This window comes from Tinamus guttatus, unplaced genomic scaffold, assembly GCF_059628265.1.
Source record: "Tinamus guttatus ecotype Peru unplaced genomic scaffold, ASM5962826v1 Tinamus_guttatus_pri_ptg000002l, whole genome shotgun sequence".
Classification (NCBI taxonomy): domain Eukaryota; kingdom Metazoa; phylum Chordata; class Aves; order Tinamiformes; family Tinamidae; genus Tinamus; species Tinamus guttatus.
This window is the reverse complement of record NW_028288536.1, coordinates 1,778,039-1,805,065: the sequence shown is the minus strand read 5'-3', so window position 1 is coordinate 1,805,065 and position 27,027 is coordinate 1,778,039. Positions and strand designations below refer to the sequence as shown.

At 37.7% G+C, this 27,027-nt stretch overlaps 1 protein-coding gene across 1 annotated transcript in view; it reads right to left on the bottom strand.

The window, feature by feature from the left end:
• Positions 1-27,027, bottom strand: part of MGAT4A (alpha-1,3-mannosyl-glycoprotein 4-beta-N-acetylglucosaminyltransferase A) — a 59,677-nt gene that overhangs the window by 14,862 nt on the left and 17,788 nt on the right. The window contains exons 2-8 of the mRNA XM_010217824.2: positions 21,068-21,235; positions 18,674-18,814; positions 16,496-16,629; positions 7,435-7,481; positions 6,886-6,999; positions 6,134-6,209; positions 4,630-4,744 (exon numbers count right to left, since the gene is read on the bottom strand). Coding sequence (XP_010216126.2) covers positions 4,630-4,744; positions 6,134-6,209; positions 6,886-6,999; positions 7,435-7,481; positions 16,496-16,629; positions 18,674-18,814; positions 21,068-21,235 — 795 coding nt within the window. The remainder of the gene's footprint in view (positions 1-4,629; positions 4,745-6,133; positions 6,210-6,885; positions 7,000-7,434; positions 7,482-16,495; positions 16,630-18,673; positions 18,815-21,067; positions 21,236-27,027) is intronic.

The window sequence follows — 27,027 nt, the reverse complement described above, 5'->3', positions numbered from 1 at the left end:
CACACGCACACAAAGCCAAAACAGACACAAGCCCAGCTGCAAAAAAACCCAACACCCTAGGTAAGCACAGGCTGTGGGTACTTGCATGAGCTCCTTCAGGCTCCACCAACTCCGCTACATTATGCTACCAGACCCCAGGGAGGTTCATCAGTGTAGGCAAAGCCCCTCTCTAATTCGGGATGAGTGCTGGAGGGAGAACTAACAGGTGACATTATAAACATCCTGCTCCTCAAGCCTCCCTCCAGCACTATGACCCCTCAGCCAGGGCAGCCGTATCTGCAGTACCGGCTGAAGTGCTGCCACCCCCTCAGCACCCAGCTTGGCACGGCCTTCACTCTGGAGCAGCCTCCCCCGAAGAGTCCCTCTGTCACTCCTCTCCCAGTAGAGCACAGCACAGCCTCGGGACGTCTCGCACAGAACCTCCTTCTCCACCAGCTCCTGCGCTGCAGAGCTGCTGCCCTGGCCTCCAAGCCTGCTGAGGCTGGCAACCCCTCATTGAGGGGCTTGCTAGCGATGGGGCTGGCAGCAACTCGGCTTTCCTGGGCCTCAGCCCGGCCGGAGGCCAAGGAGCAGGCCAGGCCACACTGTCCCACCACTCTCTGGCAGCTGCAGCAGACAGAAAAATCAGGGAGACTGTAAGATACCTTCAAAATCTCCCCAGTACGCAGAAAAAAAAAAAAATCAAGCCAAAGAGACTTAAGCAAACGCTGCCTCAAACAGAAGACAGTGAGAAACCTGAGGCAATGGCTTGTCCTGCACCATGTTCACACACATGGCACAGTGTGTGAAAACAGACACACTGAGAGGGTAGTACCGGCAAAATTTTAGTGTTTCAGGTGCTGTGCACACTCACAATCTAGACTTGGGAAAAAATTTCAAAATACAAACCAGTAAGACTTAAACATAACACCATGTTCTGTAAAACCAGAGGGATTTATAAAACGAGGAAGATTTTCTCCATATTATTGTTTTATTTATACAGAAAAAAGTGAGGGTCAGGATTGAGAAATATACATATTAAATATATATTTTAAAAATCTGCTATTTATTGCATCTTGCCAAGATTTCAATCTGATTTTCAGTCCATATAAATGCTATCATTAGTGAACTCATTAATTTGATCTCACAGTATTTTGCTGTACAAACATGCAAGCACAATATGCATACAAAAACTTTGTTTTCTATTGTTCTCTGCACTGCAGAGCTCTAGATCATTCCTTTAGTCTTCTGCAAAAGCAGGATGTTAGCTATACTCACAGCATGTACTAACAATAACTCTATTGCAAGTTAGGACAGCAAGAGCCTGTCCTAACTGTAGTTGAAGCCGTTAAGTGTTTTACCTGTTTATGACAAGCAATTTGCTAACATTAAATGCAGAATCTCATTAGAGCTTAGTCTCACATACATGCCTTGATCTATTTATTCTTCCTCAACTCCAACTATGTAGACAATTTGAGCAATACCAAAATCTGAATAACTCACTAATACCAGAGCAACAGTAGTTAAGACATGGAGGCACAGTAAGATTCAGGGGAACTATGTAAGAGGTAGGAGGCTGATTTCAGATCCCTCCATTCAAAGTCTGCACACTAACTGTGTACTCTGGAAAACATTTCAGTTCCCAGGCAGTTGGAAGACAGGTTGGTATTTCTCATAAAAGCCACTAGGACTTTCCTGTGTCATTATGCCAGGGACAGTAGCGCACATCGGAATCCAGAGGAGAGAGACAAGCTTCTCCTTCCCCAGAGCTCCTTAGGGAACGAGCCTCCGTCTCACCCATTATTTATTAGCTACTTGACAGCACTTAGGGCTGCGCTTACAGCATCAAAAAGCTAAAGAAAGCAACTTCTGCTCTATGGTAGAGGTGACAGAATCCTGTAATCCTGCTGTCAGCCTGAACACTTCATTAAACAACTCTGTTTGCCACCTCTTCATCTAATACTTTTTCCACCTATAAAGCCCATAGATTATACCTATGCCCAAATTAGGCTTTCAGCTCACAAATGAACAGCTCAAAGACACACATATTTTTTTCTTAGCAGAACTTGCAAGTTGATCAAGGTTTCCAAAAGCTTGCAGCAAATCAAGCACACCCCTCTCTACTGCAGTGGTTATTTCTAAATCACTAGCGCCTAGGCAATTCCATGCTCTACTTTGTCTTAGACACACAAATCTCATGCAAAGATACGAATAACAACTTCTGCTGTTCTCCATATCTCTTCACGATACCAAATTATCATTGCATGAGCCTGCATCAAATCCCACAAAGCGGTAGTAGAGACAAGACAATTCTGCATCAGGAAAAACGTGCATAAAGTTTCTGTGCACTATATGGTTACAACACACCTATGTGTCTCCAAGGTAGAGGTATTAGTCATTTCCACAAATGCTAATTTTTCTCTCAAAACTTAAAACCAGAGTAAGCAGCTAAATTGAGAGAATTGAATTTCAGATTTTCTGGTAGAAAAGCAACAGTAAGATGTGCAGCCACAGTGAAACCCATACAAAAGTCTACTGAAGATAGCACTCAATTAAAAGGAAGCCAGCAAGTGTGATGTAATGCACAGGGAAGCAACCAGAAGGATGTAATAACTAAATCTAGTTACAGTTGTTTTCAGAACCTATCCTGAGAAGAGCCAGTAAAAAAACATTTAAAATATTTTTAATATTTTTAATCACAATTAAGCCAAATCTTAGTAAGAAAAAAATGATCCAGTTACCCCCTTTTAGCTTACACACTGTTCCCTGTAAAGCAGCACTGGGAACGTGAAAGGCGAGATACACATAAATTATTGGAAGCATATTTCCATGGAGGAGACTTCCTAACCTGTACCTCCTCAACTTCCTAAACTGTAAATTGATTTCATGCCCATTTTTATGCCTATTTTGACATCTTAGTCTTACAAAACTGCAATTTGCAAATGAATACGCTCTACTACTCCATCTGTACCGTGCTAATTAAGTACAAGCAAAATGAATGTAAATTATTTCTATAGCCCAGGAACTTCATAGAGAGTCTATTCTCAAAGAGCAATTAGTACCAGAGCTAAAACTCTAGCCTCAACTAAGTCCACAATTAAAGTTTAAGTGTTCAAAAGCTGAAATGACATTTAATCAGATTCTAGTATTCAATCTCACTCCCCAACCACATAATCACAGAGACCTAAGAGTTGGCAGCGGGTCTCCCAAAGAGACAAATCTATTTAAGGCAAAACCTGCAGTAATTTAATGATTTAAATGCTTATGGCTCCATTATAGAAGGCTCCTTTTCCTCTTTCTTCCTTCCACCTCAAGCCATAAAGCTAATCTGATACTATAGCTGAAACAGTAATTCTGCTAGTAGCCCAAGGCAAGCAAGCAAGGTGATTATGTGGCAGCCAGTGAGGGGGTTAGAGTTCACTCTGCCCAGCTCCTCTTGTCCATCTCTCCATCATCTGTGCAGGCCACACTGACAGCTAAATGTACAAAATTACCATTCTCCCCCTGATGCAGTATGAGAGGAAGTGGTTGCTGGTTCCCCTTCAACTCAGGGAATGTGCGAGAGGCCCCAAGTCAGGGAACTAGCCCTTCAGCAGCACACCTGACCTTGAGCTGGGAACGGGGGAGCGTCGGCCCTTCACACAAGTGCCAAGGGCTCAGTTCAGCAATCTAGATGTGTATCCATTGTTTGCTAAGATGATGGATCACAGAACTAAAATTAAACCCTTCTTTGGAAAAGTAGATCCAAATTAAAAATAAGAGAACAACAAGAATTTCCAAGATAATGACGGGACTCTGTTACATGTCAGAGTCTTCCTCCTCTGAGCTCAACTTCCAACCTTTGCTTTGGAATCATTTGTGCTGACTAAATACAGGAAAACTCCACAGTCTGGCTCCATTTTAAATTTTTCATTACACATCTCCAGCTTAGTGCTTTTAATTAGGCCATGACAGGCAACTGCAGTAACGGAACCGGCTTTCAATTTGTCAGGTTTCCCTTTCAAACTTCCCTTTCTTTGCTCTTCTTTTAGTTTAGGACCTCTCTGTAAAAACATACCAGTGCAAGAGAGAACAAATAAACCATACATTATTTTCGTGTCAGTCCCATCATTGTAAATGACAGACAGACTTGAGCAGTCTCCAAGAAGCTGCAAACTACCATGATGGAGTAGAATGGTGAACATAGAACAGTTTTGCTAACAAGATAAATTAATGTCTTCTGATTCTGTCAAGCTCTGGTTCAAATGCCAACAAGCTTGTTTTAGGCTGAGTTAGGTTTTGCGATTCCTCCTTTTACTCCGCACACTGAGTCATGTTTAAATGACATTTTAGTTTTAATTATAGCTAAATTCAAACTAAATCATTCTTTGCAATTTGATTATTAATATTTTTAAAAACAAATAAACTTCTGCTTAAAAAAATGCCCCACTTTCCAACAGTTTGCATTCATCAATCATAAACAAAATGCCGAAACAATATTAAAAAAAAAAAAAAGAGTTAAAACCACAAAACCCCTCAGAGAACCATTGAATTCCTACTCCTTGGTCTATTTCCAGTAGAAAGAATATAGCTTTTGAGGTCAGATCACTATTAATCAGAGATTCTGAAGATAAATGCAGTTTTTAAGTGCCAAAATGTGTATCTTCTTACCAATGAAACCCAGCTGAGAAAATTCCAGAATCATCCAATCTTCAGAAGCAAGCTGAAGCGCAAAATTTTTTATTGTGCTGAAATAATTCTGCTTGACAACAATGTCATCTTCAAGCTAGAGGAAGGTAGCAGGGATAACAACATAAATCAAAAACAGTAAAGCAATAGGGAAAGTACAGCTAGGAAAAAAAAGATTTATAATATACTGCTAATACATTCCCTATGTTCCTAATATAAGCAGTGCTATAAAATCTAAATAGTGTAAATAAAAACAACTAGTATTGAAGCAAGGATCACCATTTATTTGTAGAAAACTAACCCAAAATCTTTTATAGCAAAAGTCTAAAATTATATCTCAACAAATTACTTGAGAACACAGAGCTGTGGACTAGGTAGTAAAATCACATTGCTTTTCTGGCTTCTCTTGTCAGAGAGGAATCATCCACAAAACAACTTGTTAGACTTTGGACACCATCAATGGCTTATATCGAAAACATATATAGAATTTCTGTGTTATTTATAAGACAAAATATGACTGTTTATTCGTTTACCTACTAGCATTAAAAGAACTAATTTCTCCCTTGAGACAAAAAGCTAAAAGATATGTTTTCTACAGAGCTGGGTTTCTTTTCATGTGACTAACTTCCAGAAACAAAGAGGAAACCTGTAAGCATCCTGCTTCCCCTACTTCACCTCCTTGTCTTGTACAGACTCTCATATGTCACTGGATGCACAGCTTCCAGGAGAGATGAGTCTTCAACAGCTCCCAGGGAGCAATTAGCACAGCTCTCTTGGTAAAAACTGCGTGAACTGAGATGGATGGAGCTTTCTATCCAAAGGATATAGTCTCCAAAACTAAAGAAAGGCCATAAACACAGTTATCTAGATCTGAGATACCTGTAGGTATTGCTTCTACTTCAAAGCAGGAAACCAAGATTCTGGTTTTCTGGAACTATTCTGAGCTAAATCAAATTTAAAATTAATTGCTTAAGCCTCTTCTCAACAGCTTTTTTCTTATTTTCTTTCTTTCTTTCTTTTTTTTTTTTTTAAGAAATCAAGTGATGCATTCAAAATACAGCTATATAGAATATAGAGCCATATTAAAGCAACACTTCAAAATGTCTTCAAAAGAAAGTAAAAATGGATTTTGACTTTCACTGTGCTGCTGATTCTATGCGTAGGAGAGTCAACTCTAAACAGGGTACAAGGGAAAACCAGCAACTGAACAGTCTGCATTCCTTTCCCCCCCTCCACCCCCCCCCCCTTTTTTTTTTCTGGTAAGTATCTCCATATCAAATAAATCAGAAAGGACAAGTTCATTTCTCATTCAGATTGTTGGCTTCAAAACCTCTACTCCTTATGTAACATAACCACAATTACAGCCCTCCTGCAACTATGGAATCGCATTGTCTCCATTCTGCATAGGTCTTGGTGATGTGCCCAATAGTACAATTTCTGGAGACTCACTTGAAAATTTGTCTCAAAATAAAGAATAGAAATTTACCTGAATGTAATAAACCCCCTTTTTCTGGGCGTACATCATAAGAAAACAGTAATCCAAATTTTGTTTTGTTCTCCATCTGAAATTAAAATAAAAACTTAAGGATTAGGAAAAAAAATAGTTATTTCAACACATACTGGCAATGCAAAGAACATCACACTACGACGGATGACGCATATTACTGAAATTTTAGGACAACTGCTTTTGGCACTGCTCCCTCAGGAAATCCTCTGTCTGAAAAAAAGTAGAGCAAAGCCTTCTCCTTATGCTTTAATACAGACAAAAAAGTGGTTCAATTTGAATCTGATTACATGAAAACAATCTGACATTTCACTAAAAATACACTTGTATTTTAAGTGCAACAGAACTATTCAACAGAAACTATTGGATTTTACACTGTATTTCAAAAGAAACAAGAGTAAACAAAAATATCTACATACAACTCATGCACCATCAACAGGAAAAAAAAAAAAAAAAAAAAGAAAGAAAAAGGAAAATCTTGTGAATTCCCAATACTCCTCCCAGAATTTAACACTAAAGGAATTCAGCCAAGATTGACATTAGGCTCCAATTCTCCAGAGAACAGCATGCAGATAGAACCAAGACTAATTCACAGAGTTCTTTTTGTATCCCCACACTTTGAAGAATTGCAGTAAGAAAACATTTCAAGAATTCACATCCCACTTGCTATTTCATAAACAAGAAAAGTACGGATGTGAGAGGAGACGAGGGATGATCTGGGGGATTAAACTAACCTGACTCTTTCTTTTGAGTCTCCAAAGGTCTCTTTCAAGTTTGTCAAGTCAGGATAGTAAGTTGCAGGAGGGGCTATTACTTCTACCAAGCCAGAATTGATCTCTGCAGAAAATCTGCCAAAAGAAACACGCCAGAAGGCACATGAAATATCTTGAGTGCTGGAGACTTCACATTTGCTTGCTTACTGTTGATGCCATTATTGTCTGATATAACGCACATTTGTTATGCATATGTTCCAAATGATTAGGTTACCTGTACAAAATATTATCCTAATTTTCACGGAAAAATGGGTTTCCCTCTAATGGAGTGACATTCTTAAATTATGTTCATAGCATAATATTATGTTAATAGCTGTTTTACAATTTTATGGAATTACTTCCCCTTAATTTATCATCTTTTACTTATTTCTTCAAAAACCAAAGCCCACAAGACACAGAAAAAAACCCTCATTTTCCTATATTAACTTCTACTACATATCACAGCTTAATTCAAGAAAAACAAAAAGCATAAGAAAAAGGACCAAAAAAAAAAAAAAAGCTGTAACTTACTCTTTTTCCAGGCTTGCTACAACACTGTTTACATAATCAAGATCAGTCTGGGAAGAAAAAAAATATATAAATGAAATACACATCAGCTTCAGAGCTACATGAACAGCACAAGAGCACAAGGGTATAAAGAAACAATAACAGAAACATTTGAACAGTGGCTGTATTTGAACATCACTTACAGTACGCAAAATTCCTGAATAACGTACGAACATATCACTCCTTGGTCTAACAGGGAAAGGAACAATTTTCTGCATAAACACACAGGAAATATATGCCTTATAGAATTGTTTATTAAAAGCAGCTAACCCAACTGTTGGTATTTTCTTTCTGTTAATGACAAGATGATCACTGAATATTTGTGCAGGAAAAAGTTGATATTGACATTATACAAAATATATACAAAAATATTACGAAAGAGATTTTCTGTAGAATAGGTCTTTATACATATGTTCTTTCAGAAATACATTTGATAAGCAGGATTGATGCTCTGCTTTAGACAACAAGGATTTTCCTGGCTAGGTTTGCTCTTCTTCATCAAATGTTAAACTGAAAGGACTTATCAGCCACCTGGTTCTTAAAATTGTACAGATTTTGATAATTAATTGCTGGGTAAAACATAAATCTTGACATTCTGGATAGCTATACTGATCACTTAATGTGCCAGAACTGGCCAACTATGCAGCCTATTCACTTGGTCATTCACCTGCCTAACAGGAAAGGGAAGTTTCTAAATTTATGAATCAGAGTGAAAAACACCACCAAGGACAAAGAAACAAACAAAAAACTTTATCTTTGTCATACTGACTAATCTAACAACTTGACATACTATTTGTCAGTTTTCAGAGGAGATAATTTCAGGTCTATAATTTGGGGGCTCACAAGGATTCACAGAAACAGCTGCCTTTGAAATGATGGAACAAAGGCACGGTTCACACTTTTTGCTGGTGAATTTGTAATGCAGATTATCATTAATGGATTATACACACAGAGAATAAATCCCTTCCAAGATTTTCTATGGAACTACTAATCTTGTTTGATAAAGGTTCTTACCCTTTGATCTTAAAAATCACCATTCCTATTTTCAAAGTTTTCTTTTTATAAAATCCAACATAATGCCAATAACATATGCTTCTCTAAAAAGGACAAGAATAATTTTCCTCCAAAAGCAGCTTTGAAGATATATAAGAAAATGTGAGTAAAAAACATTTGCCATATTTTTTTTCCATAAACATTCTCTTCATAAGCACTACTATTGCTTATTATTGCTCTAAAAAGAAGTTTCTCTTTTAAGGTCTTGGCAACTTAGAACTCATCCTACAATGAGTTCCTCACAAGCAAACTCATAAGCCAATGTGAACCTGATGCATCAGTTTAAGTTGTTAAAGACACATAGGGTTTCTGCATACACGTATATCGCAGGATGGAATCCAGGACATAACATTTTTTCTCTGTTTTCAATCTTTCAAATCAATGACCTATTTGTTACCTACAAATAGTTCAACCATTAGTACATCCCTCTTTCACTGAAACATTTCCTTTCATGCCTTTTCCTTTGAAACATTGTAAAATATAGAAACTGCTGTCTTGTTGGCATGGGAAAAGAAAAGTAATTTGAATTTCCTGTTGACATTCCAAGTACTGTGAATAACCAGTCTAATACTGGTTATACTTAGCAACTCAAATACCTGTTAAACAAGACATGCAATCATTTCCACATATAGAAGAACGTAGGAAAAAAAAATCATATGTATACCAGAAACACATGAATATAAAAGTATCTATAAAGTATCTAAGAGATTAAACTAAATGCCTAGTCTGATCCTAAATGAAAGCATATATTTGGCCCCCAAACCTATGCCTTAGTTTAGCCTTCCTTGAAATGAATATAATTTTGACCTATTCTACAGATACACCACGAGGTCCTGATAATGCTTGTAAAATGACATGCTTACACAGAAGGTACTGCAGGCAGAAGAAAAGACATTCTGCAATAGTAATTCTCTACTTATTGCCCCTCCCCATCTGTTTGCATCCCTCATGCAAAAGGTTGGCAGTTTCCCATGGGGAGCTGCTATCATCCTAGCTTTATGTTAAAAAATTGTACCCTGCAGACTTATAACCTCATCTTGCAATCTGGTCTCCTGTCAAACCAATTCAAGATGGTCTGGCCTAGCCACACTGCACAGTAGATAACTAAGTGACTAAGTGGTGATTCAGAGGGAAGATTGCCTACTGAACCAGCATTAGCATGGGGAAAGAGGAGGTGCCACTTTAAGAATGAAAAAGAACATCAAGATTTTGAAAACTGTCATTTTTCACAAGAGTGAGTACATTGAAATAGGATATTCTGCCATTATTTCAAAGTAGTTTTACTTTCATCTATTAGCAAGCAGTGTCTGAAATCCAGAGCTAGGATTTCAACACCAAATCCTTCCCCTCAAGAGGGCAGGCTGACTGTTGTCTTTCCACATGCCCACCTCCAGAGGCACCAAACGCCTTTCATTACCCAACCTAAGACTGAGAGGGATCTTTGCCTCAGCTTCAGCTGTGGACATGTCCCAAGAAGGCATCATCTGTAAATGATTTCACACAACCTGATGTAACAAAATATGAGACCATGCAGTGAATTATGTCAAGCCGTGACCTCACCTCAGGGAAGAGCTAACTACACAGGAGGAAGAAGTGCATGGAACTGGGAACGACCAGATAATTGCTCTATCCTAAAGCTCCGTCTTAAATTCAGCTAACAACTAAAAAATCATGGAAACTCTATTATTGACCAAAAATGTCAATTTTTTTGAGGAAGAAGGTGCTCAAAAGGTCATTGCCTTAGCAAAATAAAACCTAACATCCTCTTTAATCCACCTGCAGAATGAGACTGCTGAAAATAAGCATAAACTAATATGAAGGAGAAAAACCCTTGTTTTCTTCAGGATTCTTAAACAGGACAAGATAAATCCAGATTGTCAAAAAAAAAAAAAAAAAAAGGTGTAACTGCTCTTTAGCTGTCCAGTGGACATGATCTGGTAAAGAGCAGCCTGACCTTGAAGTAGCTATGAAAAATTTAAGTTCTGTCTGATGCTATCAGTGCTGCTTGCTTCTCTTAAAAGGAAGCATCATTGGTGATTCCAGTCAAGCAGCACAACCTTTAAGATGACAGCAATGAATGTTTATGTCTGCCAATTTAGAAGAAAATAGTAAAGAAAAAAGTTCTTTTGTTAAAAACTCTTATGGGTGAACATAAAATAATCCCTAGGAATTGGGACTCTGAGAAAGGGAAGCAAAACTGAACACCTGGAGAATGAATCCTTTTAAAGTGATTAAATAAGGAGTTGTAATAGGCCACAAGCAAAGAGTTAATGATGCCGGCCACAGAGATGCACCTTATCGAGGAATCACTTAGGGCCTCATAAACAAGTTTGTCTTGTTAGGTAGATCTCTGGAAGCAAATGAGAAGCATAAATAAGGGTGGTTACTTCAATATCATCAGCTCAAATCTTTCCTGATTGTTCTTTCTTCCTACCCATATGAAATCTCTGATCTCTGAGCAAGCACAAAGCTCAGAACAAGACACCCTCCATTCTTCATTCCTAACAGATCAGCCAAGAGATCCAGCTAGCTCAACAACTTCTTTCCAACAGTGACATCATGAAAGGAGACACAAAGAAGAGCAATTACAAAATGAGTATACGCAATAATACTTCTTCCTCATGCTATCCATGCTTCAACCACCTTCAACTTGGAAATTTCCCAGGCCGGCCATGATTTTGTACATATCACTCTTCAGTAGACTCCTTTTCCATGTACTTCCCCAGAATCTCCTGAACCCATGCAAACTTTCAGCGGGAAAGGACATTTTTGCTTATGAAACCTACAGAGTTTTTCCACAGAAAAGGCAACTAAGATTTAACTGCTCACCTTGGCAGTTTTGATGACTAACACACACAGCGCTTAGATGAATCTCTCTGGAGAAAACAGGAGTCAGTTGTGGAATAAACTAAAGTTTTGGAGTGTTAGTGAAGTAAGTTTCTAACTTCCTTCAATCTTTGTAAAATGCTGCCCTACAATTCCCTAAAGAATCTTCTCTAGTTTACATGGGTATATATTTCTAATCTACAGTTATTCTACGGTTTGCCTGTTATCTATAAAAAATGCACAAAGCAGCAGCATAGTAATGAACTCCCCAATTGTTTTTATTGATGCTTATGACAGACTGTATACATAGCAAAGTAGTAGGGAATATACTCTCTAGCAAGCAAAGTGAGAAGTTAGGATGTTTCAGTTGATGGCTGAACAACTGGAAGCCAAAACCTCAATTTCTAGTTTTAAGAACCAACAACTCTTTCATACTGTTAAATATTATTCATGCCTCCAAGAACAACAGAAGATGGGCTACTTCTTAAAATGCAAGAAAAAAAAAAAGGCAATTTATACTGAAAGTACTATGTAGATCAAGAATTCATCTGCTATCTTGCCCAGCAGCAGATGCCCAGAAAAAAAAAATAGAATACAATGAGCATTTCCCTCGTATACCTCCAAGTACTCAGTAATCAACAGTTCACAATCCCCTAGGCCCAAACTGTATCCATATCATTACATTCAGTAGCTTCTACTGGACCTACTCACAGTTAGTTTTCTCAATTCTTTTCAAAACCAATTCATTCACTTATATTCCACAATATCCTGTAGTAACAGGGTCCACAATTTAGTTCTGTGATTAGTGAAAAAAATACCCTCATGAAAAAATTTAGATTTTGCTTCTGAATTTCACCCAGCGAGTCATCCAGGTTGCATCTTTGTCATCATGTCAAACTGACAATCAGGTCGAGTCCATGCATGTAAAATTAGAATGAGCACCATGGGTGGGTCCAAAGAGGACTGCCAGTGACTGGGCATGCAGGCAGAGTAAGTACAGAAATTGCTTGCATCAGGCCATATGGTTATTCTGTCAGGGAAGAAGAAACAGTACTGAAGAAACAAAAAACGCCTTGAAGTTCAGACAGCTGCACAGTGGGAGATTCTTGTCCTTCCTTTTATTTCTCACCCTACCTGTCCTGTGAAAAGTTTGCTAGCGATATTGGAAGAATCTTTGATGTTGGTTTGGCTGATAGATGTTTGATAATGTTGTCCAAAACCTACTGATAAACATGGTGCAAATTCAGTCAAGCATCCAGCTACACGCTCGTCTGCTACAAAGCTTCAGAAATAGGTTATTGCTTTTACTTTCAATCTCACAGATGTTCTGGATGTTACCAGAGAGACAAAACACAACTCTGCCTATTACTGGTAACATTTCCTCACCACAAACATCAAATCTTAATGCCCAGGTGCATCTCAAAAGAAAAATTATAAAGAGAAGTACTTTAGCCATGGAAATGTAGGGCTTTAGTCAAGGGCACAGTTCTGAACTTTATCTTTCTGCTGAAGTTATTGAATTTGTTCCAGGCCCATGGCAAGTTCCAGATTCTCATCAAGATCCTCTTGTGAGATCTATAGGAGATTGTATCACTGGTATTAATCCCATTTCAAACTTTTCTAGCCACTGCCAGGAAAAAATGAGTACAAAATTCTGTGATGATGCCAGGTAACAGCAATGTGCACTCTTCAATCATTTTGGGTGCCATAGAAGCTGGGATTCCAACAGCAGCTTAAATAAATCCCTCGAATACTCACTGAGAGCCCAAGCTAAACTTCCAGATGCAAAAGTTGGCAGTATAACTATATATAGTTGGTAGTATATCAGTATAGCTATGTATATGTCTTTTTTTTTTTTTTTCATCTTGATCTGCTTTGAATGAGATGTCCAAAGCAAAGGCTATCATCTATGTAGGCCTTTAAAAATTCCTCATGAAGATGATGGATAGTTTGCCACAACAGCCTTTCTAGCTTCAATTTAAAATAAACAAACAGCATGCTAGGATCTGTGGGTGCTTTTCCAACTCATGCAGCCAGGTCATCTGGGGACACCTGGCAAGAACACTCTTGCCAGGCACCGATGAGGCAGCTCTCAAGTCCTTGGTGAAGAGCAGAGAGAATGGAAAGTCTTCTGTAGCCAGGATGATATAGAGATATCTGGGTTGAGAGCAAGAGAACCAAAATACCCCTTTGTTTTCTATCGAGAGCTCTACTGATCAAACAGGTCTCTAGTTCAGGCCCACGGTAAGGAGAGATGAAAAATCCAGGCTTGTTTATTTTGCCGGAGTCATTTTCCACACTGTACTCCAATGTTAACACTTTCAAATCAGGTTTCGCGGGGTTTAATGAAGTATGTGCACTCAAATGAGATATTTATTCATGTTTTGTTTGTACAAGTGCACAGGATGAGACCATGTTGGGTGCTTCGGTCACACTGTGACCCAGCAAACGCAGAAAAATTTCCACCAAAGCAATAAAGAAAACAACTGCTCTCCACAAAAACAGGACAGAGAAACCATTATCAAAGATTAACATCTTTTAATTAAGCAGCAGCTATTTGCAGAAAGAGCTGATAAGATAGGAGCAAAAGGCATTCAAGATCCACAGGTTTCTAGTCTACCTGAACCAACGGACACGAATAAGAAACACGCAGGGAAATACAACACAAGCGCCAGTGCTCCAAGAACAAAAGGTTGTTCAATTATTGCCCATCAGACGTAATCAGGAGCACATGGTATTAACAAAATGATTTTGCATAGCTAAAGTATCTTACGATTCTATCTGAAATAATTTGCCTTTCTCATATTCTTGTGAAATCAAGGGCTCATAGTTTTTCAATATACATTGATTATTACTTGTATAAAAGGCTACGCTCAGAGCAGCTGCTGATTACTGAAGCGAACAGACAATTATTTGTGACAGAAATCTCTCTAGAATAAGCCCATTTTCTTCATGGGAACCAAGATCTCTCCACAGGGAGAAATCTTGCTTAGATACCAGAAAGTACTTTCTCTCATATTCAGTACTATACATTTCTTTTATATTATATCTATTGTTCAGCTGTGATGCTGTAAAGTATTTCAAAACCATGTTTCCCATACTAATTACAATCACTACCAAATAAATACACTGGGCAGTCATTTTAATGGGGAGTTCACAGTTACTGAAACCCATAGCTTACAGGTTATTCTGAAAATCACCTAAAAAGAAAATTTGTGAGATTTGAACTGTCGATTCAAGTTCTCATGAGCACATGAACTAGCTACATAGAAAGAGAGTAAAAAGATTTTAGTATAGCAGTATAATGAGTCATGCCTATTTATTAGTCATCCTAATGAGTACTTGCAAATTATTCGGCAATGAAGTGATATTTAACAAACTGGAGAACAGATATATGTCAGTTACTGGTGCACGTGCCACAGTTTACTGTCAAGCAAATCTATTAATCATTTAAATTGGTGATTAGGTATCACATCAACCCAGATATTTTAGAATTCCTTGAAATTCCGGTTTGGAAATTTACTGTGTATAATGATATTTGGGAAATATCCATAGCATAAATGAATATTCAAATCTCTTCAGCAACTATAATGCAGCTGTATTTACTAGCTCATGTTTACACTATTCATACTGTTTGCCTAGGTCATTAGCTTTTTCCATAAAAAGAAGTCAAATTTAAGAAAGGAGTAGGAGTGAACTTCGGGAGGGGGAAGGGGAGGGGAGGAAGAATTCCAGAAGTTTTGTAGGATGCTAAACACAAAGGATTATACTCCGTGACAGCAACTCCTAGCAATGCTTCTAAAGCACTGTCAGCTTGATTTCTCAAATAAACCGAGTAAGAAAATGCTAGCATGAGGCTTTCAATATACCTCATTCTATATAATTCCTTTGTAAAAAACACTTTTGTAAACTCTTACTATTTTTTCTGTTGGTTCAGACTACAGACAAAGCACAGATAACAGTTTAAAGCTTATTGGTAAAATTTAATAGCCTCTAACTGACCCTTTCTTTCTGTACTTTAACTGCACAGTTGCTTGGTGGAGGTCCTCCTATCAGCAAATTTTGCTGCTATTTTAAATACAAGCATGGATGATCAGAGCTCTAATACATATATATTAATTAAGCCTTCATTAAGGTAGAGATTAATGATAGCAATAGTCTGATGCATTTTAGGCTACGAAGGCTCCAGCAGTCAAAGCTATTTTAAAGGAAAGGACTATTGCATTAAGAACAGAGATATAACAGAGAAAATGCTCAATAGTCCTACATTCTTCAGGATACATAAGGAAGTTGAAAAGTACAGGGTAGCTCAGAAAAATTACAGTATATATCAGGACAGTAGCACAGTATTTACTGTGCTACTTTATTGAGTTTTCTGTAGCATTCTCAGAACAAACTGTAGGTTACTGAAATTAAGAAAATATAAAATATGGTAAAAAATGTTATCTCTTGATATTTTCAACCAGCAGATATTTAAAAAAACCTTTTCTGCAGAAGACAGCATCTATTCAGACACATACGTTTCAGCTGACTGGCAGGAAAAAGAAAACAATGGAATATATATTAGAAGACCAGCTGAATCAGTTCTCAGGTAGAGGTAAAATTCATTTAAAAAGAAAGCTTTAAAATGTGCTAATAATAGAAGTACCCATATGTATATCTGTACTAGATTTGCAAAATAAAATTGTCCAGACTTTCAAAATATCCAGGATGTCCAGAAAAACAAACAAACAAGAATCCCAGCAACCTAGCACCTCCAGCTGTATCATCTGATGCATCACAGCTAAGCAATAGCATGAAGCAAGCAAGGAGACTCACTTCCACAGCACCACAGAGTTCCTTGAACATCATTTTGCTGTTGAAGGAACAAGCTGACTAGCACATCTTGGTCACTAGGTACAAGATCTGCAAAATAACCAATCCATTGAATTTGTGTCTGCTATTGGTCTGATAAATAGAAAGGGCTGGGCTCTTCAGGACTATCTCTCTCAAGAACATCAGACTATGATGCTGCCTCCTCTCCGTAGAAGGAAAAGACAGTAATTTTAGCATGCGGAGAAGATGATGACCCAATGAGTTCCCAAAATGAATGGTACTTCTGATTAAAAGCAGGTTAGAAACAGAGTAAACATATTAAAGTGCTTACCTCTCCTATAAAGACAACCATAACACAATCCAGTTTTTCTTCGGGGGACAGCTTATCAATAAGGGAGTGCAGAGTTTCTGTAAGGTAAGACTTGACTTTCCTTTTCACTGTAGGAATTCCCATTACAATGGAAACTGAAATCAAAATAAACCAGAAACATGATTCCAGTAACTTAATACACAAGACAGAAAAAAATATTTTGCCTCATAATATAGCATTGCTTCAGAAACACATAGGGTTAAAAGACTGAGATAACACAGTAATTAAAATAAACTTAAAAATATACCAGCATCATCAGGAACATGATTAACAATCATCACCAATGCACAGAGCAAACAGGGGGAAAAAAAAAAAAAAACCACAGCAATCCTAGACATGTCAACTATTGCGTATGTAATAATCCATAACCCTGATAGTAATCAGGAAAGGTTGCACCAAAACTTAAGACTCATTAGCCTCCCCCTTCCTTAGTTTTATTTTCAGAAAGGCACAACCACTCTCCACAAATCACTTGTCCACGCAAGTGCGTATTTTTATATTCTCAGAAGAAGCAATTGAAAGTGACATGGCAAAAAAAAAAAAAAAAAAAAAAAAACCCTCCTCTTACTTCCCTGGCATGTGAGTTATTCTGGATGCATAGAACTAGAAGTCATCAGGAAAGCCTGAAAACCCCTCACTGAAAGCTTTCATACCCAATAAAAGTATCCCCAATAGAGTACTGCTAACCCTGTCTTTCAGAGGACCCCTCAATTCTTATGTTCCTTAACTTCTTCTGAGTCTCTTCTCCCTTGCACCTCAACCTGCACACAGGCCTGGATAGCTACAAGGCACATGGCAGGTGGGCAATAAAAGCACGAGCCAGCCTGCATGAAGCAGAAGTTGGCACTCTGGTTATTTTGACTGGGGCCACTCATCTGTGTGAAATGATTTACCACATTATAAATATACATACTAAGACAGAACAAAACCCACAAATACTAACAGTTTTAGTGAGCAGCCCCTATAAAATCCGCTTCATCTAGAAACTTCACACAAGTTCTGAATTATTAAAACAAATACCCCAAAAGCACAATGACCACGAAGGGGAAGATAGTGGAGCAAATTTAATCCAAAGTTTCTTTCTTTTCCTTTTTTTATTTAAAGTGATTCCAATTTTTATTTTGTGATTTTAAGCTTCTGTCAAAATTTTCCAGCATGATATAATGCAGGATTTGTTTAAAAAAAAAAAAAAAGACTGAGTCTTTTCCTTTCTGATTGACAGCATTGAAAGAAACAGTGTCTGTAGTCAGAAAGAGGGCCCTCTGGCTTAAGCCCATGTTTGACACACAGCATGCCTTATGTTAAAGGAAGGAGGACTACAACTTACTGCTGTAAAGAAAACAGATACAAGCTAGGAATAACTAATAACGTCTTTCAAAAGGCAAGAAGAGAAAAAAAGAAAAAAAGAAAGGAGATCCAGATAACAAGAACATGAGCCGTTCATACCGGAGGGCACACAGAGACACAAGGATTCACAGGTGGAGCCTTACTGCCTGCAGACAACACACATGCACATGCTCTGAGGCGGTTAAACTTGGTTGGGCTTTACCCTATCTCTTTGCTAGAACTCCAAAGTGAGATTCAGTGGAGCTACCCTAATAACAACAATTCAGAATTTGTGAGGATTAAAAGGAAAAGGGATCACCAGTATTGCAGCACAATGCTGAATTAATTCACTTTTTCCTCCAATGTCCCCACTTTATTGATGCAATTATGACTCATTATCCTTGTGTTCCCAACTCTTATACACTGAAATATGTTGTGCAAAACACCATAAACACCCAGTCTACCATAATTATATCTGTACATGGTTGCCCCACGGATCTGGAAAGCTAAAGGAATGTGTCCAATACACAGTTCAGAATCTGTAATATTTCTCTCCTTTTTCCCTTTTACTTAATTACAGAATTTCACCTACTTCTTAATGTGCATCTTAAGATGGGGTGGGATGTGATCGAGATTCTGCAGAAAAGAGCAAAACTGAAGCCAAACTCCTTTCATCTCGGGGTGAGAGCAAATTGTAAGAGATCTCAATATCACACAAGTAAAATGAGATGTCCTTGATCTAACAAGCAATGCATAACAATAACTAAAAATCCTCAAGAAAGAAAACATAAAATAAGCACCATATCAGCATACCTCCTGTCCTTCCCAGGCCAATCTGCACAGAGGGTTGAAGGCTTCCTTCATTTTTCAACAAATGAGGCAAGTGGTAATAGATATTTGGCACTTGGAGAGATTTTCGGCTTGTTAGCTCTTTTAACAATTTTAGTGTCTCATCTGCAAACATATATGAAATCAGTAATGTAGAAAATGCAAAGGCTATGTTTTACTGAGTGGTAGGTAACTCATGCACTATACCAAGCTTGATCCTTAACTAAAAACAAAACAAAAACAGAACAAATGATGCAATTTAATGACACATCAAGTTTTGTGTACAACACAAATCTTTTTCAGTTTTACTTTAAAAAAAATATGGCCGAGACCGCTTTCTATCCAGTAACTTTGTTGTCGATACAGTTAATATTTACCTAATCACATAGAACTTTCACTGTGTAATCACAAAAGTAAAGAACACTCCATTTACTTATTTTCCAAGGGATAAAAATTAGAGGCTTATCCAGATGATTTTCCTTTTACATTTAGAGAGGTCATCACCAGGTAACAATTTAAATACCAAATAAATAACTTTGAAACTATAAGTACATATTAGAATACATTTAACGTCAGATACAAAACAAAAAAGCATTAAGTATACAATATGCTAAGAATCCAAGCATTTCTACAATAAAACAGACACCAGTATAAAGTTAATTTAATCCATTTAGAATATTTAAAATATTTCTTGCTGTTTTTAGAATATACTGTTCAGATGACTCTCAAAGCTGCAAATAATAGTTTTCAAGTTTCCTTGAAATTCATATCAATTTTCTTGCATCAAGTGCAAAACAACATTTTTTTTCAAGACATGAAAAGCACTACAGCACAGGGACCTTTGAGAACTTATGAACCTAATAGCATTAGGTTAGGTCAAAAAGTAGACTCAAGGTTCCCAAGAAAAAAATTCAGTTCTGCAGAAGAGAGGAAAGGAGAATAATTCCATAGATGTGTCTCATTGCAGATTCTGAAGATAGCTTCTTCAAAGACTTTTTTTTTTTCTTATTTACAGATGAAACAAAGTTCCCAACTGCTTCTGATCTTGAAAAACACTTTGTAAATATATGCAAAAGTAGAGATGCAAATTTTGATAGATTCCATCATAGGCAGTTTTACTTTTTTCTGCTAACATTTCCTTTAGCTTCAAATGCAAAAGTCAGAGTCTCAAAATGTGACAGCTCTTTGTATGAATGAATAATGACTTATGCAAAACAACCTGGGTTTCTTTCGGATTTGAAGATTGCGAATGCTACATAGTATTCTGTATATTTAAAGACATTTAACATACTAAAATCTACCTAATAATAGATTCCAAGCATCAATGTAATTTAGTTAAACAAATTCTAAATTTCTGAAACAGCATCTGAAGCACAGAATCTGATCCCCAAACCATCAAATTAAAAATATGCTGCTTCAGACATCCATGAGGCCCAAAAGGTACCTGTATGAATTGGAATTCCATGAGGTTACAAAGCAAAGAAAATGACAGAGTCGCTGCTGTACCATTCCTGGAAATCCGGAGGACAAGTAGAGATCAAGATGGATAGACCATTGATGTCAGAGCATTGGTTAATATCAGCATGGAAGGCCTATGATTATAACTCTAAGGAAAGATATTTTTCAATGGAAGATCAAAAATATACAAAGATCCACAGTGCAAATCCATCCACGCAACAGATAAAAAAAAAAAAATCCAATATGGTAGTTCAAAAAAATGCAGCTATTTTTCTCATTAGACCTAGTGCACTGATGTAAATCAAAATCACTGAAATAGTGGGACTGAATTAAAATGGTAACTGCAAGAATCTGATGAGTTGTGCTAAGGCATTCTTTAATATTATCAAACACAGTTTCTACTAATCTTGAATTTCAACCTCAAAAATGGGTTAAAAATATCATTTTAATATTTACTCACTAGTCATTCAACATGTTACCTTTCCATTTTACAAATTATAACCATGTTTTATATAGTCTATATTTTTTTTTATATTTCAGTAGATTTTTGAACATACTGTAATTGCTTCAAGTTCATCACTTTCTTAAACACTTTTTCATTTTCCTCCTCAAAGCTAATTTTAAAAGTGATGTAAATTACTGTCAAAATATCTGCAGTATATTAAATAAGTAACCAGAAGTTCCAAACTTTTGCAGCTAGGCAAAGAATAAGTATTCAGTCCCTAAAGACATAAGAATGAAGAGTGGGTGGATCATTAGGAATAGAAAATGAAAAAAAAAAAAAGTGGGAATAAGAGATCTATTGTTTTACATAACTGAGCTATTTGCACCACTGAACAGTTTCATTCAGCTTTCTTGCTATCATTTTTTAGTCCAAAGTTATGAGAGGAAAAAAAAAAAAAAGTCAATCATGGTTTGTACCTGAAAAATTATTCAGTGCATTCTTACTCCCATTTGTTTCTGCTACTGCACGCCTGAATTGCTCCAAGATTGCATTCAGCTCAGAAGAGCGTTGCAGCGTCCGATGCTCAGCTATACGAAGACGTTCCTTCAAAGCGTGAAATTCCCGTTGATATGCAATCAACTTTTCTAGAGGGATAAAAGATGATCTTGATTATTTTTCAAGGATAAACACCTACGGCCCAATCCAACAGGGGACAAGATCACAAGGTGATTTTGAGTCCTTTCTCAAAACAGATGCCCACCAACATTTTCTTCTAGAGGGCAGGAAAGGAGCGGTGACTTGCAAAGGATAGGTACGTCTTTAAAAAGACCTCTCTGAATACTTTTAAGAAAAAGTGGATTTTGACAATATATCAAACACATTAATTTCAAGCCCAAGTTTTAATTTAAATGCCTGCAAGGTGAAAATTTGGATCAAAATCCTGTTTGCGTAGATACACGCATGCACATTCTTCAAAAGGAGACCTAAGGGCAGAAGGAAACATTAAAACTTCTTTGACTCTTTGTCTACATCTGGCCCCCTTTTCCCTCACCATCCAGCAAATTGACTCTCTCCAGTTAGTGCATCTTTCCTTCTTCCTACTGATTACTTCCCCAAATCTCCTGCTCATCACCGCTCTTTTTACCAATACAGATGTTGACTGATGTATCTTAAGTAATTTAATAGTTTTCATCCATATCCCAAACACACAGTGACATCCACAAACAGAGCTTTGGTGTTTGCTGCCTCTCCATCCTTAGCTCCTAGCCCTACAATGCTGGGGGAGCAAGACTTTCTACAAGCAATTGGTACCTCTTTGTGTTGGTGCAAATACAGTGCAGTAGCGCATGGGGTAAAGAAGGGATCACAGCTTTCCTGTGTTGGTCAGACTGCATTTCCTCCAAGTTCTTTCAATTTACTTTTTGTGTGTGTGGATGTACTGTTCTAATTATATTTTGAAAACATAATTAACTAAAATGTCCTGTGTTTAGAAGACAGAAAAACAAAAACATAGTTTGATACCTCTCAGAAACATTTCCCTTGCCAACCTTCTTTTCTTTTTTTTTCCCCCACTACAACCAAATGGTTGTTGCTTTTGTGCCAACAAGGCCAAAATGCAGATGCTGGCCCACGTTACAATATGAGGCCAGACTGCGATCTGAAACAAGCCTTGCTGCTTTTGTCAGCAGTATCGAGATGGCCAGGAGAGATTTCTGGAGTTTCTAGCATGAAGGACATTCTTATCTAGCAATGGCAACTCCAAGAAAGCAAACCAGTTACATTAAAGCTACGAAACGTTCTAAAAGCTAAATTAATGTGAAACTGTGTTAGCGTAGATGGCATACTTTTAGCCACGCAAATGCTATTCCCAAAGGCACCTTTCCCTTCTCCCACTGACAAGCGAGTGAGTGTTGGCAGGTTAGAGACACCTCTGGTAATTTTAGTCTAACCAGGCAAGGACAGCCAAGGTTTCATTGAGCCCTTCCCTCGCACAGGATGGTGGATGGCCTTGGTGCCTGGCTCCTGCCCATATTTGTGCTGCAGGGGAAGGAGCAGGAACTTTAGTGCTTCTCTCTGTCTTGCCTGCTTGCTCCCAAAAGCAGAATTCTCTATGGCACAGCCTCTACTTCTCTGGGAAATGCAGAGAGAACCCAGCCCACGGCACCTACAGTTCGGACTCGAGCCATGCAGGTAGGATGAACTCAGCTTTTTCTGCCACTAGTTAAAAAAGTCTCGTTTTTGCAAAGCTTGCTTCTCTTTATACACTTACACTACAAAACGCATGTCTCACAGTGTTCACATCATTTTGCTGCCATAAGGAATAGCAGAGCCCTGCAGAGAACAATTTACCTAGGAATAAATCAAAGGGGAGAAGGACAACACATCTGTGCTACCTTCACCAAGTAAACTCTATAATGGAAAAAGAATTACAAATATAATTTGTGATTATATGTTTATATGCAGAGTCTAAACGTTTTCTGTCTACCTGATCTAGGTAGGTAGTAAGAAAACAGAAATTTACAGGACTCTAGAAACTCCACAGCAGATTAAAAGTTTCAGCTGCAAAACCATGAAAAAAAATAATAATAAGAGGACAGCTGAAATGGCAGTTTTATAATGTGAATGAATGACAACTATAATTTTGTGTTAAGAATTTCTAAATGAAAATCACTTACTGAGGAGATACTGAGATACTTTCTGAGAAAGTGACTGTTACAAAACCTTTAATTCATGATTAATACAATACCTCAAAAAAAAAAAGGGAATTCAGTAATTGATTATTTTTTAAAGAAACTTGATATGTATGGAAATAAACTTTTCTTTCCATGACCTATCACAGAAAGGTTAAGATGGAAGGGACCTCTAGAGGTCATCTAGTCCAACCCCCCTGCACACGCAGGGTCACCTAGAGCACGTGGCACAGGATTGCATCCAAGTGGGTTTTGAAGATCTCCAGAGAAAGAGACTCCACAACCTCTTTGGGCAGCCTGTTCCAGGGCTCTGTCACCCTCAATGTTAAGAAATTTCTCCTTAGGTTCCTGTGGAACTTTTGGTGCTTCAGTTTGTGGCTGTTTCCTCTAGTCCTATCAGTGGCCACCACGAAAAGAGGCCAGCACCATCCTCCTCACTGCCTCCCTTGAGGTATTTATAGACGCTAATCAGATCCCCTCTCAGCCTTCTCTTCTCCAGGCTGAACAGGCCCAGCTCCCTCAGCCTCTCCTCATAGGGCAGATGTTCCAGGCTCCTGATCGCCCCTGTAGCCCTGCCTGGACTCTCTAGCAGCTCCACATCCCTCTTGTACTGCGGAGCCCAGAACTGGACACAATAGCCCTGGCGTGGCCACATCTGGAGTGAGTAGAGGGACAGGATCACCTCCCTTGACCTGCTGGAGACGCTCTTCTTAACGCACCTTAGGATCCCATTGGCCTTCTTGGCCACGAGGGCACACTGCTGCCTCATGGTCAATTCGTTGTCCACCATGGCGCCCACATCCCTCTCTGCAGAGCTGCTTTCCAGAAGGTCAGTCCCCAGCCTGCATTGGTGTCTGCGGCTATTCCTCCCCAGGTGCAGGACTTTGCACTTGGCCTTGTTGAACTTCATAAGCTTTCTCACCGCCCAGCCGTCCAGTCTGTTCAGGTCTCTCTGGATGGCAGCACAAATATTACCTCTATTACCTGATAGAGGTAATAGATAGCAGCACAGCTTTCCACCTTCCAGAGAATGGGTACTGATAGGAACTTCATGTTATCATAGAGCTCAAAAGCCCAAATCCCTTTAAGGAATATTAGTTGGCTGATCCAAACTAGTCAGATTCTCACAGTTCCTTCAACCAGGCATGCTCGGGTTAAGGAGACAGTTATAAAAGATATTTGAATTCCAGAAACCCATCCTTTAAAAATCCATTGCTGATTCTTTGCTAGGTCAAAATATTATTCAGACAAGCAAAGACAAAATCATATTTTAAATCCACTGCCCTAATAGATATTTTTTGTAGTTATTTAAGCAAAAGGAAGTAAAAAACATTCTTTGTAAGAACTGAAGTCTTTAAAAATGTCTACATCTCTAATACTAGGCGAACTAGCACTTTTCCTGTATGTGGAGAGTAACATTTTGGTCTTTTAGGACCAGCTTTATAGTGGCCTGTAGTTTAAAATTAATTAAACATTCCTGACAATATTTAGCTTTTTTTTTTTTAAGAAGAGTTATGTCTTTGACTCAGGTAGTATTTCAAAGCACTAATCAACCACTCAGATAAACGCAAGAGCAGAAAAGTTTCTCTCATACTGAAATGTACTTCTAAAGGAGAAAACGATTCTTAGGTTCTTGCAGTACCACCAGTAGCAGTCATCCACATGCCCTAACTTTAGAAAGGCAAATGTCCCTGAGGGCCCCAGGAGTTTAAAACTAGAACTCTGAAAAATCAAATCACATTAGGTACTTCAGCACAAGTGCACCAGACTAACTTTAAGGATCTATTTTTATATAAGTTTTGACTTAGCTCTGGTTTGATATTTCCTATCTGAAGACGTTTTTCTTCATTTCTCGTATAATTATTAGTAAAATCTTTTCACTGAAAAGTAGGATTTCACAATGAGAAGGGCTCTACACTATATAAAAGTCCCATTTATATTTTAAAGTATATTTCTTTCCTCACAATGAGGAGAGAATCAAAAACTGCAAATGACTCTAGAAGTATTCTGCAGAAATTTGAGGCACTCTTTCTGAAATAGTTGTGTATTATAAACCTAACATATACCTCATGTATCAAAAAAAGAGTAAATCGTGTAGCCAGCCAATGTTTTCGAACATATTTAGCCATTTAATGTTTTACTCTGGTTTATTGTTCAAAGTTTCTCTAAAATCTAAAAAACAAAACACTCATTTTTTCCCATCACCATTGTAACATGAAAGAAACAGCCACAGAGATCAGTGAATTCTATCATGAAAAAAAAGTTTCTAAAATAACTGATACTACTTTAAGTATTATGAGTCTCTCTCTCCTTTTTCTTTTGCTGAAACCTAGCCTGGTTTAGGAAAACAGAGGAAGGAATTCAGACAGCATATTACTGACCTTAAATAACTGATGGAAAAATAAAGTCAAATATATATTTCTGTCTTTTGACAAATAAAACATCCTTCTTTAGGAGGAGTAGCAGCAAAGGTCAAACACATTTGGTCGCTGATAGTTTCAGCATATAGTCATATTTCTATTTAAGAATGATACCCCACTTTATATTGAAGTGAGGTGATTCATTTCTATACTTTACTCTAGAAGTCAAGATCATCAAATAAAAATAAGTAACTCTCACACTTAATTTAAAAACGTTCTTGTTAAGAAATTATTTGAGAACTGAAAGCATTAATTGTTTGTTATTTTCATTTAAACTTTAATGGATTCAGCAAAATTCCAGAAGCTAAAACCTAAATATTTTAGCTAGCTTGATGCTTTGCAATTCTTGGAAAATTAACACTATGTCAACTCATTCAGTAGTTTATTTTCTCAACTTTTTTTTCCCCTTGTTGCAAGCTGTTCTCCTAAATATGCAGAGGCTAGAATTTAGACAAGCTCACTTGAGAGTTGACATCATATTTTGAAAATTAAAAATTCAAACCAGACTGTGAAGGTTTGCAAGTCTTTGACCAGAGATGGAATTTCATTTTTGTAGCCTACATTTCCTCCTCTGGAAGAAGCTAGTTCTCCTATTAAACTACTGCAAAAAAATTGTAAAACTACTGTAAAAAAACCTACTGTCTTCACAAAAAGACATTAGCCTAAGTCAAACTCGTTTCCTTCTCCTCTCAGTCACAGACTTTCTTGACTACGTAATTTGATTTTTTTCCCCAAATTTACGTAGTTCATAAGCCAAGTTCTAAACCAGATCCCAATTTTCTAAACACAGCAAGGAGTTTCTGAAAATCTTAGTAGGTATACAGCCAGTTTCTAAGCTTTGGGTTTTGTACATCTAGTCTAATCTGTCAGTGTACTTCAACCCATGATTTTAACAGCAAAGAGAGATTTCCTTTAGGGTTGAAAAAAAAAGGGGGGGGGCGCATTGAGGCCAAGGGATAAGAAAACATGCTGAGGTTTCCATTTATGAAAGTATTTTGTAGATTATCTCAGCTTGACTGATATAGCAAAAGGAATCGAATTGCAGGCTAATTACCTATACTGGCAGAAAGCTCAGTATATTATAATCCAAAATGAAAAATATTCTGAACAACAAAATGACTACAATTTTCTGAGAATACAACCTATGCCATTCCATGAATATTCAGCTTCAGTGTTGCTAAAATCATCGATGGCTCTCAGGTTTTTTCTTCGTGTTACTATTCCTTACAAACTGAAGAGCAGCTCAAGAGCTCCAGCACCCAGAAAGACAAGGACATTCTTACCAGTTAATGCTGCTGTTCTCCCTTCAGGAAAGGCCTTAACTGG